Here is a 16,366-nt window from a genome sequence, read left to right on the forward strand (position 1 = left end):
TCAAATAATAATATTTAAGTTATCCTCCCACTCAAAAAGGTCCGGAACATTGTTTAAATAATCAAAATGTCAAAATATGAAGGAAAAATTTGATTTTTTTATTGGTTTTTTGATTATAACTTTAAAACTATTCATTGATGAGAAAAGTTGACCTGACATAAAAGTTGCGTAATTAAATTTCCTACAAAACAGAATTGGTTAAAAATTTAAAAAATAGTCACCCTTGTTGCAAAATAGCAATAATTGCGAAAAAAAACATACAAAAACAAGTATTCGCATTTTACGTTTTTCAACCATGTACGCTACACTTAGGACATTCATATTTTACCCAGAAAAGCTTTATGATATCGTAAAACAATACTGTAAATTTCATTAAGATGGGTTTAATAGATTCTGCAAAATAAATTTTGCAATCCAGCTTTCGCAAAAAAAATCATTTTTTTTTAATGTTGCAGGACTGAAAATAAACCAGATAGCAAGTTGAACTTTTTTTGCTTATAGAAGTGTACTGTACCTTTCATTTGCAATTTGCAAAATTAAAATCGATTAATTACCACGGCGTCAGGAAATTTTTCAAATAAACATGCTACGCGCAGGACAGCGGTGTTCGATTCACACAAGTTAATTTCCAACAAAATTTCTTCCAAATCTTCCAAAATCTGTATCTAATATATTATTTTCTTACTCTATATTTTGTGTTATTTTAATATTTTAATTCCATAAAAATCAAACTAATTTTATTATTGTTTGTGAAATATTGTTTAAACAATTGCATATGTTTAAATATAATAAACTTTTATTTTCTAAGTTAAAATATATGAACAAAGAAAGTTTTTGCTAAGAAAAGTGTTATTTCAAAAGATAGATTATGTGTTTTTATTTTGCAATAAACAAATTTATTTATTTATATCGAAATGTAATAAAAATTAAAATGTATCAATCATTATCAAAGGTCATTGGAATGTCCAATCAGGGCAAACTATCCGCTGTCCTGCGCGTAGCACCAATAATTAATGTTTATTAAAAAAATTCCTGACGCCGTGGTAGTTAATCGATTTTAATTTTGCAAATTGCAAATAAAAATTACAGTACACTTCTATACGCAAAAAAATTTCAACTTGCTATCTGCTTTATTTTCAGTCCTGTTACATTTTGAAAAAATGAATTTTCTTTGCGAAAGCTGAATTGCAAAATTTATTTTGCAAAATCTATTGAACCGATCTTAATGAAATTTACAGAAAGGAAAAAACATCGAATTTTTCCCATTTTTTTGACATTTTAATTATTTTAACAATGTTCCGGACCTTTTTGAGAAGGAGGATAACTCAAATATTAATATTTGAGTTATTTTCAAGCAATTTCTGCAAAAAAATTTGAGTCACTTCTCAATGTCCAAATGTACTAACATTTTTACAGATGCGCCCTGGTCTATACAGAAAAAAAGTCAATAAACATTGTAAGGGATGATTAAACATGATCAAATGAAATTGATTTAACAATACTTTAATCAATCATTATAATTACAATACGCCACTTACCTTATGATCCGCTAATATCTCAAAAAGAGGAAATACGAATACATTTCTCGCATCTCTGGTAAAATACTGCGGACTTCTAGAAATGAATTCAAAAAATTTCGGGATAAAGTTTCTTGTGGGATACAGCTCTATATCAGAAGGGAACACGAAATGAGTCTGCACGTTCAGCTTTGCTACGTTCCTAGCAACGTTGATGGGATAGAAAAGGTTGTTTTTCTGCTTGTACATGTCCTCGTCTGTCTTTGTTTCATATGGTGGACGTTGGGAACAGTCAAAAGAATCCGCATAGGCCTCAATCAAAGCCGATCCATTCTAAAATAAAAAAATATACGGCATACAATTAGTTGGGTAAAATGTTAGTGTGTGTTCTTTATTTATTTTAATTAGAAATATTTTAATATGCATCAGGTACGAGGACAAAAGGACTTCGAATTGGTCAAAAAAATTAAATATCTAAGAGCAACAATCACAAATGACAACAAAATAAAGCGAGAAGTTGAAACGCGAATAATGGCAGGAAACAGATCTTTCTTTGCAATGCAACATCTAATGAAGTCAAAACTTTTTTCACGAGGTGCAAAAATCCAGATAATATAAGACCATAATACGACCAGCAGTCGCGTATGGAAGCTAAACATGGAAAATAACAAAAAGAGAAGTAAATAAATTGCTGGTGTGGGAACGTAAAATTCTTCGAATGATATGGCCCTTGCAGAGACAGCGTGACAAACGAATAGAGCAGTGGCGTAACTAGTCTGACCTGCGCCCCTATGCAAGTATTCCTCGTGCGCCCCTATTCCCAGACTTATTCCCCCCCCCCCCACACAACCTCCTACGAAACTAACGATCTTTCTCCGTATTTTCAGGGGATACTATTTCAGTACACACGACATTGTACAAGCAATATCCAATCAGAGAACAATTATTAATTATTCCAAGAAATATAACAGTAATTTTAAATTAATTATTAAAAAACATTATTATTCAAAAAATTAATTGAAAGTAAAATTAAGGGGCTATCCTAGTGTAAAAGTACGAAATTCACATACTTTTTTGTTAATTTCTAAAAAAAAAAGAACTGTACCAATTGTTTTGAAAATTTGCATGAGCATTTATTAGAAAAAGAAGTACATGTATAATAATTTTCATAAAAAAATTTCGAAAATTAAACGATTTATGCGCCATCTATTTGAACCGTGAAAATAAAAACATAGCTCCACTGCTGCAGTAATTGGGACTAATAGAGACCCTGAATCATGAAATTTTAAAGTTATTGTTGAAATATAAGTTATTTTCTATACCATCAACTAGGGGTATTTGTGGCAGGCCACAGTTGCTCGTCTGTGATGCAACGTCCACGCCACATAAGAACCCACGGTTAATCATCGGAATCTATTTTTGTGGATCCACAGAGTGCCCGGCCACCCACAGTCGCCCTTCTGTTATGGCGCTAACGGAATAAAATACCACGAATATTTTTTTACATTTTTTATTTTCGGGATGCTACAGGGAGTTTTGCTTCAACATGTTTTTTTGCTAAAATTTTTCCAGAATATCAGTTTTTTACGCCCCCTTAAGGTCTGCGCCCAATGCACCGCATTGGTTGCATTGGCGTTAGTTACGCCACTGGAATAGAGGCGCAGATACAATAAGGAGTTAGAGCCTCTATTCGTAAAGGAGAACCTAGATAGATATATAATAGTAGGGGAGTAAAGTATGCTAAATTTGCAGTTATTCGAGCGTCATGGAAACCTATTAGGTTGTGAAGAGTAGGTACTAAAACCAAAAAAAGTTAAGTTTTCCATAAAGTGGGGGATTTTTTAACTTAATTGTCCATTTCCAACAATCGTTTTTTTCGATTATAGCGCCATCTATCCATAATTCTAAAAAATGTCTCGAATAAAAGTTACTTATTTTTACGTAAGGAATCCAAATCTGCAATAAAAATAGGTGGCTCCTATTTAAGATTCCGTGGGGGTCGTGTCTGGTGTCATTCGATAGATTTTTCGAAAATATTGAATACGTGCATTTTTCAGTTTTTCGATCTGATGTTCATTTCGCAAAATATCGCGGGATTCGTATTTAAAATTTTAAATTTACCCCCACCACTCTCCGTGGGGGCCATGTTTGGTATCATTCGATAGATTTTTGAAAAATATTGAACACGTATTTTTTAGGTTTTCGATCTAACGTTCATTTCGCGAATTATTCGCTTTATTTTGTGAAACTTTTTAACTCGCCCATTTCCTTACGCCCCGCTCAAATCGTCAGATTTTTAAAATATACACTGTTTTGCATGTACTTAACTTACCTTATCTTAAGAGGCTACAGTAGCGATCAACAGGTACCAACAAACGCGTTCCAAGATTGCGGCTCTAATTTTGAATATTTTGTCGAGATATTTGGCACACATATTCGTAATATAATAAAGAATGGCGGTACAGAGCCCAATTTCAGAAATATGTTAGTACGTGGAAATTACTCTATAACTAAATAAAATATTGAAAAAAGGAGCCTGTACCGCCATTAAGAAGAAAAAAAAATAAACTTTCTTCAAATAAACTTTTTTATCTCATGCCTAGATTATGTGTAATCTTGGAACTACTAAATTTTTTTATTTCTAACAAGAAATCGAACATATTATAACTAAATAACTAATTAGGCAACATAGAGAAATTATCACTGTCATTTTGACAAACCTGCGTCAGATTTTCTCTAATCTGTTCTGTCATCTTTATCGATGTCTGCTGTTCAGTGCAGTAGTGTGTTAAGTTAAGAATTCGTTATTGTTGTTTTATAGGAAAGTAGTGATAGTAATTTATTATAGTATATTTGTTGTTGTATAAGTTGTTGACCTCTATGAAAGAATAGATTTTTGTTAATTGTGAGTTTTAGTTATATGTAGGTAGGTAACAACTAAAGATGGTAAAGCTGTAGGGCCTGACCAGTTTTATGTAGAATTCCTAAAACTTATGGATGAACAAGGAATAAAATGGATAACAACCGTATTCAACAAAATATACGTAACTGGAAAAATACCCCAAAGCTGGTTAAAGTCGACCTTCGTAACTTTACCCAAAAAAGTAAATGCCAAAACATGTGAAGACTACAGAACAATTAGCCTAATGAGCCACTTACTCAAAACGTTTCTGAAGGTGATACATGGCAGAATATATAAAAAATGCGAACAACAGATATCATGGACGCAGTTTGGATTCCGCGATGCCTTAGGCACCCGAGAGGCTCTATTCGCTGTCCAAGTGCTTATGCAAAGATGCAGGGATGTTGACTGTGAAGTGTATATTTGTTTTATCGACTACAAAAAGGCGTTTGATAGAGTAAAACATGATAAACTCATAAACATCTTGAAAGAAGCGGGAGTAGATGATAGAGACTTGAGAATCATATATAATTTGTATTACAACCAAACTGCCAATATTAAAGTGGAAGACCAATTAACAGAGGCAGTCTCCATAGATAGAGGAGTGAGGCAAGGATGCATCCTGTCCCCGGTGCTGTTTAATATATACTCTGAATGTATCTTCGAGCAAGCGCTGGGAGAACTACAGGAAGGCGTATTAGTCAACGGAGTGCGTCTGAACAACATTAGATATGCCGACGACGCTGTAGTTTTTGCAGACAGTCTAGATGGTTTGCAAAGAATAATGTCGCGCATATCAGATATAAGTAGAGAAAACGGACTTGATCTCAATACGAAAAAAACAAAGTATATGGTAGTCAGTAAGCGCGAAATATTAAATACACAGCTTTTGGTTAACCAACAACTAATTGACAGGGTCGACAGCTACGCATACCTTGGTACCAACATAAACAGCCAGTGGGACCACTCAAGTGAAATAAAACAACGCATAGGAAAAGCGAGATCAGCGTTCATAATGATGAAGTCTCTTTTCAGAAGCCACGATTTACCTCTTGCTACCAAAATCTCTATCATCAGATGCTATGTATTTTCTACGTTATTATACGGAGTAGAGGCCTGGACACTTTCCGAGGCTTCTTTGAGAAAACTCGAGGCATTTGAGATGTGGTGTTACAGGCGCATTTTGAGAATTTCGTGGGTGGATCGTGTGACTAATATTGAGGTTCTACGTAGAATAGGCAAGGAATGCGAGATTATTAACATAATCAAAGAGCGCAAACTAGAATATCTTGGCCATGTTATGAGGAATGAACAGAGATATGGCTTGTTGCAACTCATTCTTCAAGGCAAGGTATTTGGAAAGAGAGGACCAGGGAGAAGAAGAATATCTTGGCTTCAAAACCTGAGAAAGTGGTTTAATACATCGACAACCGGACTATTCAGAATAGCAGCAAGCAAAGTTAGGATAGCCATGCTGGTCGCCAACATCCGGAACGGATAGGCACCTTAAGAAGAAGAAGGTAGGTAAGTATATTTTACGTAAAAATATTTCGAATTCTAATGCGAGTATATAAAGTTTTAGGAGAATTTTTTATTCTAAAAATATTATCAATAGTTTAACAAAATGGAAAAAGTAAATCAAACGAAAAATAAAGTGAAACCTTTCAAGAAAAAATCCATTAAAAACCGAGCCAAAATTATGCGAAAATCGAAATTTGTTTCGCTTCACAACAAAAAATGACTATATATTATTGTTTTATTATTAGATATTTCATGCAAATACCTTTCTAAATACCTATCTTAACATAAAATTTTCACCCATTTTGGTTAATTTTTATAAATATCTATTTATTAATAATAAAATCGTTTTCTATTACTTCCATTTAGCGAGACTATGATATTGTCAGAATATTAATCTTAGATAATGTCAAAGATTACCACTGTTGCCAAAGTTTATGATACTATCTCCCGAAGTTATATTTTGTTGCTACCTGTTGATCGCTACTGTTTACTCTTTTCGAGTTTTTCTAATGGCCCAAGCGGGGATTTTTGCAGTAACTGTAGATTAGGGTGGGCCGAAAAAATATTTTTTTATCCGATCGAAACGAGGTAGGTTTTAAAAGTTGTATTTGGGGTCCTAAAAGAAAACTGCAAAATATTTTTGCTGAAAAGAAAAATATCTTCAGTCTGCGCATTTGACTTAAAATTTCAGTTATTTTGGTAACTTTTTGGAAATAATTTTGTACACATTAAGAAATGAGATAGAATGACCGGGTAGCGTTATATATGTTTGTTAACACTAATAGCATAACGCCAAACAGTTTCATTTGTCTTATGCAACATCTTCAGTGTGCGCAAGAACCACCAATTTACTTGATTTTAAGGTTAAATACAATATTTTTATACCACTTACCTTTTCTAATATTTGAAGTCTAGTTGTTTTGAAAAGTCTACAGTCAGCTTTTTTCTGTACATTTATCGACGAAAATATATCATCATTTATGCAACTCTTCGCTAGTTCATAATGAACTACCCAGGACCCACCACGAGGAGGTGGTTGCATGTCGAGTCCCACCCGTGCCCTTCCTTCCACCCAACCATGAGAGCACGTTGTTCTTTTTGCTTAGGCTTTGAACTCTTTCTTAGAGTCAAACTTAGGCCTTACTGCTCTGTCAAATAGTCTAGTTCTGATTATTTCGTCCCTTTTCTTTTCATCGCACACTTGTAGTGCTGATCGTGTGACTTCTTTTACTTCTCTTTCGACAGCTTGAGTATGTGTTGGTAATTTTCCCAGCACACCTTCTGTAAGAATATCTGACACGCCGTCAACCAATATTCTGTTGAGGTCCTCTTCTGATAGATGCATGGTAACAGGGGGCTCAGTTACATCCATAAACTGCCATTCAATTAAATCTACGTATTCTTTGGCACAAAAATTTATTTTAGGAATTTCAAAAAGTCGAACTCTTTCTCTGTCGTTTTTTCTTCTGGCTTTTAATATTCGTCTGATCGCAAGCTGACGAATGTGTTCCCTGTCATCGGAGAGCATTGCCACAAGCATATTTTCGGGGTGTGCTAAGTATGCATTATTTTGAATGCACTTATGAATCACTTTCTTTTGTTCGTGTGACATATATAATGAAAAGTCCAGCATTTTCCAAAGGTTGCTTGAACCATCCTTCAGTTTGTGATTGCATTTGATAGTGAACCTTGGAGCATAAACTAAGGCAACATATTTGGCTAAATCTTTCAACTGATCTGATGGTGAACTAGATGAATCGGAGTACACGATTGGCAGTTGTCACCCACCGTGCATGATTCAACTTTCCAGGACTTCTATCCCCAAATCCTGGTGGTGATTCCCCTTTAGTAACTATTCTGCATATGTCGTATAAATATTTCTGATCCATACTCAAATCTACTTTGTTTAAATCTGGAAGCTGTCGAAAAAGCAGTAAAAGAAGTCACACGATCAGCACTACAAGTGTGCGATGAAAAGAAAAAGGATGAAATAATCAGAACTAGACTATTTGACAGAGCAATACGGCCTAAGTTTGACTCTAAGAAAGAGTTCAAAGCCTAAGCAAAAAGAACAACGTGCTCTCATGGTTCGGTGGAAGGGAGGGCACGGGTGGGACTCGACATGCAACCACCTCCTCGTGGTGAGTCCTGGGTAGTTCATTATGAACTAGCGAAGAGTTGCATAAATGATGATATATTTTCCTCGACAAATGTACAGAAAAAAGCTGACTGTAGACTTTTCAAAACAACTAGACTTCAAATATTAGAAAAGGTAAGTGGTATAAAAATATTGTATTTAACCTTAAAATCACGTAAATTGGTGGTTCTTGTGCACACTGCAGATGTTGCATAAGACAAATGAAACTGTTTGGGGTTATTCTATTAGTGTTAACAAACATATATAACGCTACCCGGTCATTCTATCTCATTTGTTAATGTGTACAAAATTATTTCCAAAAAGTTACTTTTTACCAAAAAAACTGAAATTTTAAGTCAAATGCGCAGACTGAAGATATTTTTTTTCAGCAAAAATATTTTGCAGTTTTCTTTTAGGACCCCAAATGCAACTTTTAAAACCTACCCCGTTTCGATCGGATAAAAAAATATTTTTTCGGCCCACCCTACTGTAGATGTACCTCTACCATATTGGCTCTAAACACAGGGGTGTTCGTTAAGGGGGGCCGAAAAAGAAAATGTATCCTTAGAAAAACTCGAAATCGTCAGATTAAGATAAGATAAGTTAAGTACATGCAAAACAGTGTACATTTCAAAAATCTGACGATTTGGCGGGGCGTAAGGAAATGAGTCACAAAGTTTCACAAGAAAAAAGCGAATATTTCGCGAAATGAACGATAGATCTAAAAACTAAAAAATAAGTGCTCAATATTTGTCAAAAATCTATCGAATGATACCAAACACGACTCCCCACGGAGAGGGGTGGGGAGTAAATTTTAAATTTTAAATACGAATCCCGCGAAATGAAGATCAGATCGAAAAACTGAAAAATACACTTATTCAATATTTTTAAAAAATCTATCGAATGGCACCAAACACGACCCCCACGGAGGTGGTCTGGGGGTTACTTTAAAATTTTAAATAGGAGCCCCCATTTTTTATTCCAAATTCGGATTCCTTACGTACAAATAAGTAACTTTTATTTGAAACATTTTTTCGAATTATGCATAAATTAGTACATTCTTTCACGGTTTTTGCTGTAAATTTTAAAGAACCGTTTGAATTGATATGAAATTTGGCACACGGATAGCTAAGATGTCAAAGAAAAAAGTGATATTGTGCCGATGTGTGCTTTTGCCATGGGGGTGAATTTCACCACCTATAGGGGGTGAAAAAATATATGTCCAAGATAAGTCCGGAAATGGATAAAGTGACTAATTCTAAGCAACTTTTATTCTGTAGAGTTTTTTCACCAAGTCAATACTTTTCGAGTTATTTGCGAGTGAATATGTTTATTTTTCAAAAAAAATAACCACGTTTTTAGATGGTTTTTCGCAAATAACTCAAAAAATAAGTATTTTCTAGAAAAAAACATTCTTAGCAAAAATATAGCCTGTAAAAAACTGAAAAAAAATGGTGTATATGTTATGGCTCTATACCTAGCAGAAGCAGAGTTATAGCTAATGAAAAATAGGTTCATATTCGTCAAATTCCAAATCGAATATTTTATCGTGAAATATCCAAAAAATGAAGCAGTTTTTGGGGAAAACTCATTACAACTTTTTTAAAGTGTTAAAAAAATCTTTATTTTTTTTATAAAAAATTTCTAGCATCAAAAGTAAATAAGTTACGCCCAAAATAAAGTTGGTCCCTTTCGTTTTGACAAAAAAAAAATCGGGAAGATCACCCCCTAATTAATCGTTACCGCTTCACAACTTACTTTATTTATGTTGTATTTATATGATCTGTTAGCTTCATTAATTCAAAGTGCTTATTTTTGAAAAAATTTGGTTTTGAAGTATAATTTACAAAAAATTTTAATTTTAAAAACATGCTTTGTTTCATAATAACTTCAAAATTGTCAGAGATACCAAAAATCTTAAGGAACAAAAAAAATCGGGTATGCTTTTCTGAATATTTTTTATTTTTTTGTTTTTCTGTAAGACAAAAATTGGTTAAGATTTGGTGTTTCTAAATTTGCATACACTCGTGATTAGTGACTCGTTCAAATCCTTTTAACTGCAGTCCTTTCAAAAATAAAAACTTTGAACCGATGAGACCTACAAATCATATAAACAATACATATACGAGTAAAAAAACTTGTGAAGTGGTAACGATTAAGTTCATTAGATATGCTAATTAGGGGGTGATTTTCCCGATTTTTTTATCAAAACAAAAGGCATCAGCTTTATTTTGAGCGTAACTTGTTTACTTTGATGCTAGAAATTTTTTTATAAAGCAGAAATAAAGCTTTTTTAAACACTTTACAAAAGTTTAAATGAGTTTTCCCCAAAAAGTGCTTCATTTTTTGATTATTTCTCATTGAATTATTCGATTTCGAATTTGACGAATATGAACCTATTTTTCATTAGCTGTAACTCTGTTTCTACTAGGTATAGAGTCCTAACATATAAACCATTTTTTTTTAATTTCTTACAGGCTAAATTTTTGCTAAGAATGTTTTTTTCTAGAAAATACTTACTTTTTGAGTTATTTGCGATAAACCGTCTAAAAGCGTGGTTATTTTGTTGAAAAATGAAGATATTCACTCGCAAATAACTCAAAAAGTATTGACTTGGCGAAAAAACTCTATGGAACAAAAGTTGCTTAAAATTAGTCATTTTATCCATTTTCGGACTCATTTTGGACATGTATTTTTTCACCCCCAAGAGGGGGTGAAACTCACCCCCAGAGTAAAAGCACACATCGGCACAATATCACTTTTTTTCTCTGACGTGTTAGCTATGTGTATGCCAAATTTCATGTCAATCCAAGCGGTTCTTTAAAATTTAGAGGTTTTGCAATATTTTACCGTTAAAGAACGTACTAAATGGCGCTATAATCGGAAAAAACGATTGTAGGAAATGGAAAATTAAATTAAAAATGGAAAGTCCCCACTCAAATGGAAAACTTTACTTAACTTTTTTTGGTTTTAGAACCTACTCTTCACTACCCAATAGGTCCCCAAAGCGCTAGAGTGACTGCACATTTAGCATACTTTCCTCCCCTACTATAAGGATAGATTTTTTTTTCGGACCCCCTTAACGAACTCCCCTGTATTTGTATTAAGAGCCAATTCATGGTAGGTACATTTACAGGGTAAAAGGTTTCTCCCCATGTAATAATCTGACGCGCTCGAGTAACTGCAAAAATCCCCGCTTGGGCTCCCCTACAATAAAGGCCAATAGACTCAGATAGGCATGTAATACTCAGTAACGACAATCGCCTTATAAACAATGGGAAAGGCCAGATGGAAGAAAATCTGTAGGAGGGCCTAGAAAAAGGTGGAAAGATGCAGTCAAAGAAGATCTGGAGAAAATGGGAGTGAGACAATGGGAATTGGTGGTATAGGACCGATAAACATGGAAGGCAATAGTAAACGTGGCAAAGACTCACGAAGAGTTGTAACGCCATTGATGATGACGAGGACAAAATTGAATAGAGTCCAATTGTTACCCATTTATGATTTATGATCCCTTTATGACTTTTTTTTTGGTGTAATGCGCTGGTCATTTAAGAAAAGATGTCTGAATCGAATGGAAGCTTTCGAAATGTGGTATCAGAATATTGTTCAGATTCCATGGGTGGAGTATGTCTTAAAGATCTACATTTTACATTACAAGTGGCCTTCCTGTTACTTATATAAAAAATTTATACACCAAGTACAATATTGTACCAAGTACCCTTCGGTACTTTCTATTATTGTACTTTTCTAAGTGAACCCTGTACAAGAACATTCAGAAAGCTGTGCTACTTTCGACACGACGTCCAGAAGCGTACGAACATTTTTGGGAGATACCCCGACATATCAAGTCACCTAGGGCTCGATAACATGGAAAGACTCCCAGGGCCCCCGTAACCGAGCGTGCGACGCACGCGGGCGCATCCCCGAAAGGGCGCCAAACCGAAGGTTTGGTAAACAATACAAATATTTATCAATGAGATCATTTTTTATACAATTTTAATTTTAATTTTTTCATGGACTCATAGAGAAATCTCAAAAATCAAATATTGTGTTATTACTGAAAAAATAATTAAAACCTTATTTTATATTTGGTGTTAATAAATAATTACTACAATAATTGTATTTTTAAAAACAATATAATATCCGAATATCTGTTTTGCAGTATTAATGTTTTCTAAAGTAAAAAATAATATTTAGGGTATGGTGCATAGTTCCAAATATTATTCAATAATTTTATAGATTGTACCCCATATTCAAGTCGTACAAAGCAAATAAACCTAGTTTTGCTTTATGTTGTATTAAACGATAATTCTAAAAAAAAGGTCAAACACAAGAGAGTTTTTTAGCTATTAATTATTAGTTATTTAATATTTGACACTACAGGGGAAGGGTTATTTAATTTTGTAGTTGAATTATTACAAAATTTAAATATAAAAGACATGGGAGGTCAAGGGTATGATAACGGTACCAATATGCGTGTATGACAAGGGTAGGATAATCCTCGAGCTTTTTTTGTTCCTTTCGCTGCACGTAGCTTAAATTTAGTAGTGAATGATGGTAATTGATCAAGTCCTGAGTTCGTTAAGTAGTAGATTTGATGTGATGTTTGGTTATGATCATGTTTTTACATTAAGTGACAATGATATTTTAAAAAATCTGTCTTGCTCTTCAACAAAAGCTAATTGATCCAGTAAAAACTGTACTTACTAAGTACTAAAAACTCTTAATAATCAAAATACCTATATTTGAAAATATCTAACTACATCTCTACCAAATATCACTATTTCATTAAGAATCCTCCTCACTTTTAACTGTGTATGTTGCTGTTGTGGTGAGACACCATTTTCAAAATTAAAGTTATTAAAAATTATTTGAGTTCTACTATGGTAGAGGAAAGATTATCTGGTTTGACAATATTAGCTATATAGCAAGAACTCGTCAATAAAATTGACTTTGTAGGTAGTATAAAAGAATGTTCTGCAGTCAAATCTAGAAAAACACTCATTTAATTCAATTTGTATTTAAGGTACCGCTTTCTAGATTTAAGAGTGTAGGCGTAGGCGCAAAATTTCGGACCAATGTTTTTTAAATGTACCAATTTTTTTCGAATTCTGAGAAAACTAATATTTTGAAAAAATTTAAACGCGGTGTGATAGATTAAATTATTACATATCAAGGGCCCAAAGTCCATTAGAATAAACAAAAAGTTTTTTTAATGAGATATTTAAAAATAAAAATCCTACTAAATACTTTTCACCCCTGTAGCATATTAAAATAAACGTTATAGAAGTCTTCAGGGACTTTTGGCCCCCGGTAATAATGTAATCTTTCATTCTGCCTTTAAATTTTTCAAAAATGTGTAAATATTAGTTTTCTCAGGATTCGAAAAAAAATTAATGCATTTAAAAAGCATTGGCCCGGAATTTTGCAACTACGCTCTTAACCAATATATTAATATTTTATATGTTTTTTGCCATCATCAGCAAATCAGTTTCAAGAAAAAAAATAGTTCTTGCAATTTTTGTGGTTTTATTACATATGAGTAAAAAATAAAGAAATATTGATTTATTTCCGAAGGGGATATAGTAGATTTAAGGGCGCTAAAATTATATACCGCACGCGGGAGCCGCTCAGCCTCGCGGGGGCCCTGAAGACTCCCACCAGAGCTCAATCCCTTTGAGCCGTAGGTAGGTATCTGGAATGAGCGAAATTTTCCCTTAGAGGGAGTGTGAGCCGTATGGCTAAATCTGGATAAAAATAATAATCTTTCCTCACTGTTAAAGAGTGTCCAGGTTTCTGAACAAAGAAGAAAATGAACATATAGAATAGAAATTAAAAAGCAGAAAATACTACAAACATAAAACTTGAAAGCCTGCAGCCTGATTCAAAAGTTATCTATTTCCAAAAAGGATTAAAAACAAGTGAAATTTATGGATCATAGAAAGTGATGGGGTCAAAGAAAGCTGGACAAAAATTAAATCAAATATCTTAGACCCAACAATCCCAGTCAAATAAAAATTCATATACTTACATAATTTAATAAAATAATAATGATCTTACCCGTTCTGGAAAATGTTGATTGTCAAAGAATAGGTGAAAGGTAACAAAATCACTAATTAAAGCGCTATTGTTTGAGCACTTTCTCAAATAAGCGATACTTTGCAAAGTACTGTAAAAGTCGTATCCAGGAGCATACAGCGCTACACTGATAGGCCCTTGCCATCTTTCTACAAGTGGTTCAATGTTGTCCAGAAACCTGTAATCCCCCGGAGCACTTAAAGTGATAGATTCATCGCAGTCGAACGACTTTTTGGCGCGCACAAAATTTTTGAACACTACGTAGTTCCCACGATACTCTATTTCCGGTTTTAACACCACATTTTGACATTTTAATTTAACTAATGTCCTTAGTTCTGCAGGTTTAATGTGAGTTACGGCGATATGCGTTAACGTGAAAATACTAAAAAGAACGAGAAAGGCAATTAAATGTATTTTATGCTTGCGTAATATGAGCTGCTTTATAACAGAAGTTTTTCTCATGGTTAAAGTTAATATGCAAATATTCTGTTATCAATGGGGTTTTTAATAACATTAAATTGTTAATGTTACATAATGTACCTACTAAACACAAAGGTATTTATTTCCTTAACAAGTATTAAGGGATTAACTTTGAACTATACGACAAATTTTACAAGGAGCGAAAATAAATATATTTTTGTCATATTTGTTTTACAGTAGTTTAAGTATTGCGAGGATTTTAAAATATTTTATTATATGAAACAGTGGCGTAGATCTCCTCGAATACTAAACATCTTTTCCGAGTAATCAACCGATAGTTTTATTATAGAATATGAACTGAAGACTAGAGATGATCTATAAATATTTAAGCAACCTACACTGAAAATAAAGTTGGTCCCTTTTTGAGGTAAAAAAAATCATGAAAATCACCCCTAATTAGCACCCTAAATAAAATTAAGCGTTATATATATACAGGGTGAGGCAGATAAAGGGCCTATTAGAAATATCTCGAGAACTAAAGGTAAGAAAATCATGAAAATTGTTATACAGGGGTTTTGAGGTGTGAACTATTTAATGAAAATATTTTGGTCTCTTTGCTACTTCCGGTTATACCGGAAGTTGATTGTAACTTCGTTTTTTTAAATGGGACACCCTGTATATTTTTACATTTTTGGATTCTTCTCGATTTCTTCTTTCTTTAAATATAAGGTTTTGTAATATTATACAGGGTAGGTTAAAAGATAATTACGTTTTCTTATTAATTTCGTAGCAACATTCACACCCTAGTGTGTGACATAATAAACTCTATTTATGTTCAAATGATTTTTAATATAGTCTTCTATTGTTAACAGTTATTAGTATAGCTAAATTTTTCGTTTTAGTATACAGGGTTGGTCGAAACACGGAATGAGTATTTTCTGAGTTTTCTTAAATGGAACACCCTGTATTTTAGTATTGTAATGAAATGTTGTTTTATGGTACATTTTAATTACTTAAGCACTCCCTATACCTAACTGCTTTAATTTGTGAGTTATTGGTGATTCAAGCAAAACATTAATTGCAATACAAAATATGTGAAATTGTTTTAGGTTGGCCGTGAAAATATTCAATCACAAATAATTTTTTGGAAATAAATACATATTAATCTAGACTGATACTTAAAATTGCCAATAATGGTTGAACTGTCAAAATACCATCGAAGTTAAGATTGTTGGTGCGATTAACAATTAAGCACAAATTAAAGCAGTAAGGTATAGGGAATGCTTAAGAAATAAAAAAGTACCATGAAATATCATTTAATTACAATACTAAAATATAGGGTGTTCCATTTAAGAAAACTCAGAAAATACTCATTCCGAGTTTAGACCCACCCTGTATACTAAAATTAAAAATTTAGCTATACTAATAATTGCTAACAATAGTAGACTATATTGAAAATCATTTGAACATAAATAGAGTTTATTATGTCAAACTACTACAATCCTACAGGGTGTGAATATTGCTACGAAATTAATAAGAAAACGTAATTATCTTTTAACCTACCCTGTATAATGTTACAAAACATTATATTTTAAGAAAGAAGAAATCGAGGAGAATCCAAAAATGTTAAAATATATAGGGTATCCCATTTAAAAAAACGAAGTTATAAGCAACTTCCGGTATAACCGGAAGTACCAAGTAGATGAAAATATTTTCATTAAATAGATCAGTCTTCAAAACCCCATTATTCCAATTTTCATAATTCAGTTACCTTTAGTTCTCGAGATA

At 33.1% G+C, this 16,366-nt stretch overlaps 1 protein-coding gene across 1 annotated transcript in view; it reads right to left on the minus strand.

Moving 5' to 3' along the window:
* Positions 1 to 14,756, minus strand: part of LOC114325116 (beta-1,4-glucuronyltransferase 1) — a 32,163-nt gene extending 17,407 nt beyond the window's left edge. The window contains exons 1-2 of the mRNA XM_050650960.1: positions 14,141 to 14,756; positions 1,539 to 1,850 (exon numbers count right to left, since the gene is read on the minus strand). Coding sequence (XP_050506917.1) covers positions 1,539 to 1,850; positions 14,141 to 14,620 — 792 coding nt within the window. The 5' untranslated portion in view covers positions 14,621 to 14,756. The remainder of the gene's footprint in view (positions 1 to 1,538; positions 1,851 to 14,140) is intronic.
* Between the last annotated feature and the right edge of the window lie 1,610 nt (positions 14,757 to 16,366).

The sequence above is a fragment of the Diabrotica virgifera genome, chromosome 5 (genome assembly GCF_917563875.1).
Source record: "Diabrotica virgifera virgifera chromosome 5, PGI_DIABVI_V3a".
Taxonomy (NCBI): Eukaryota; Metazoa; Arthropoda; class Insecta; order Coleoptera; family Chrysomelidae; genus Diabrotica; species Diabrotica virgifera.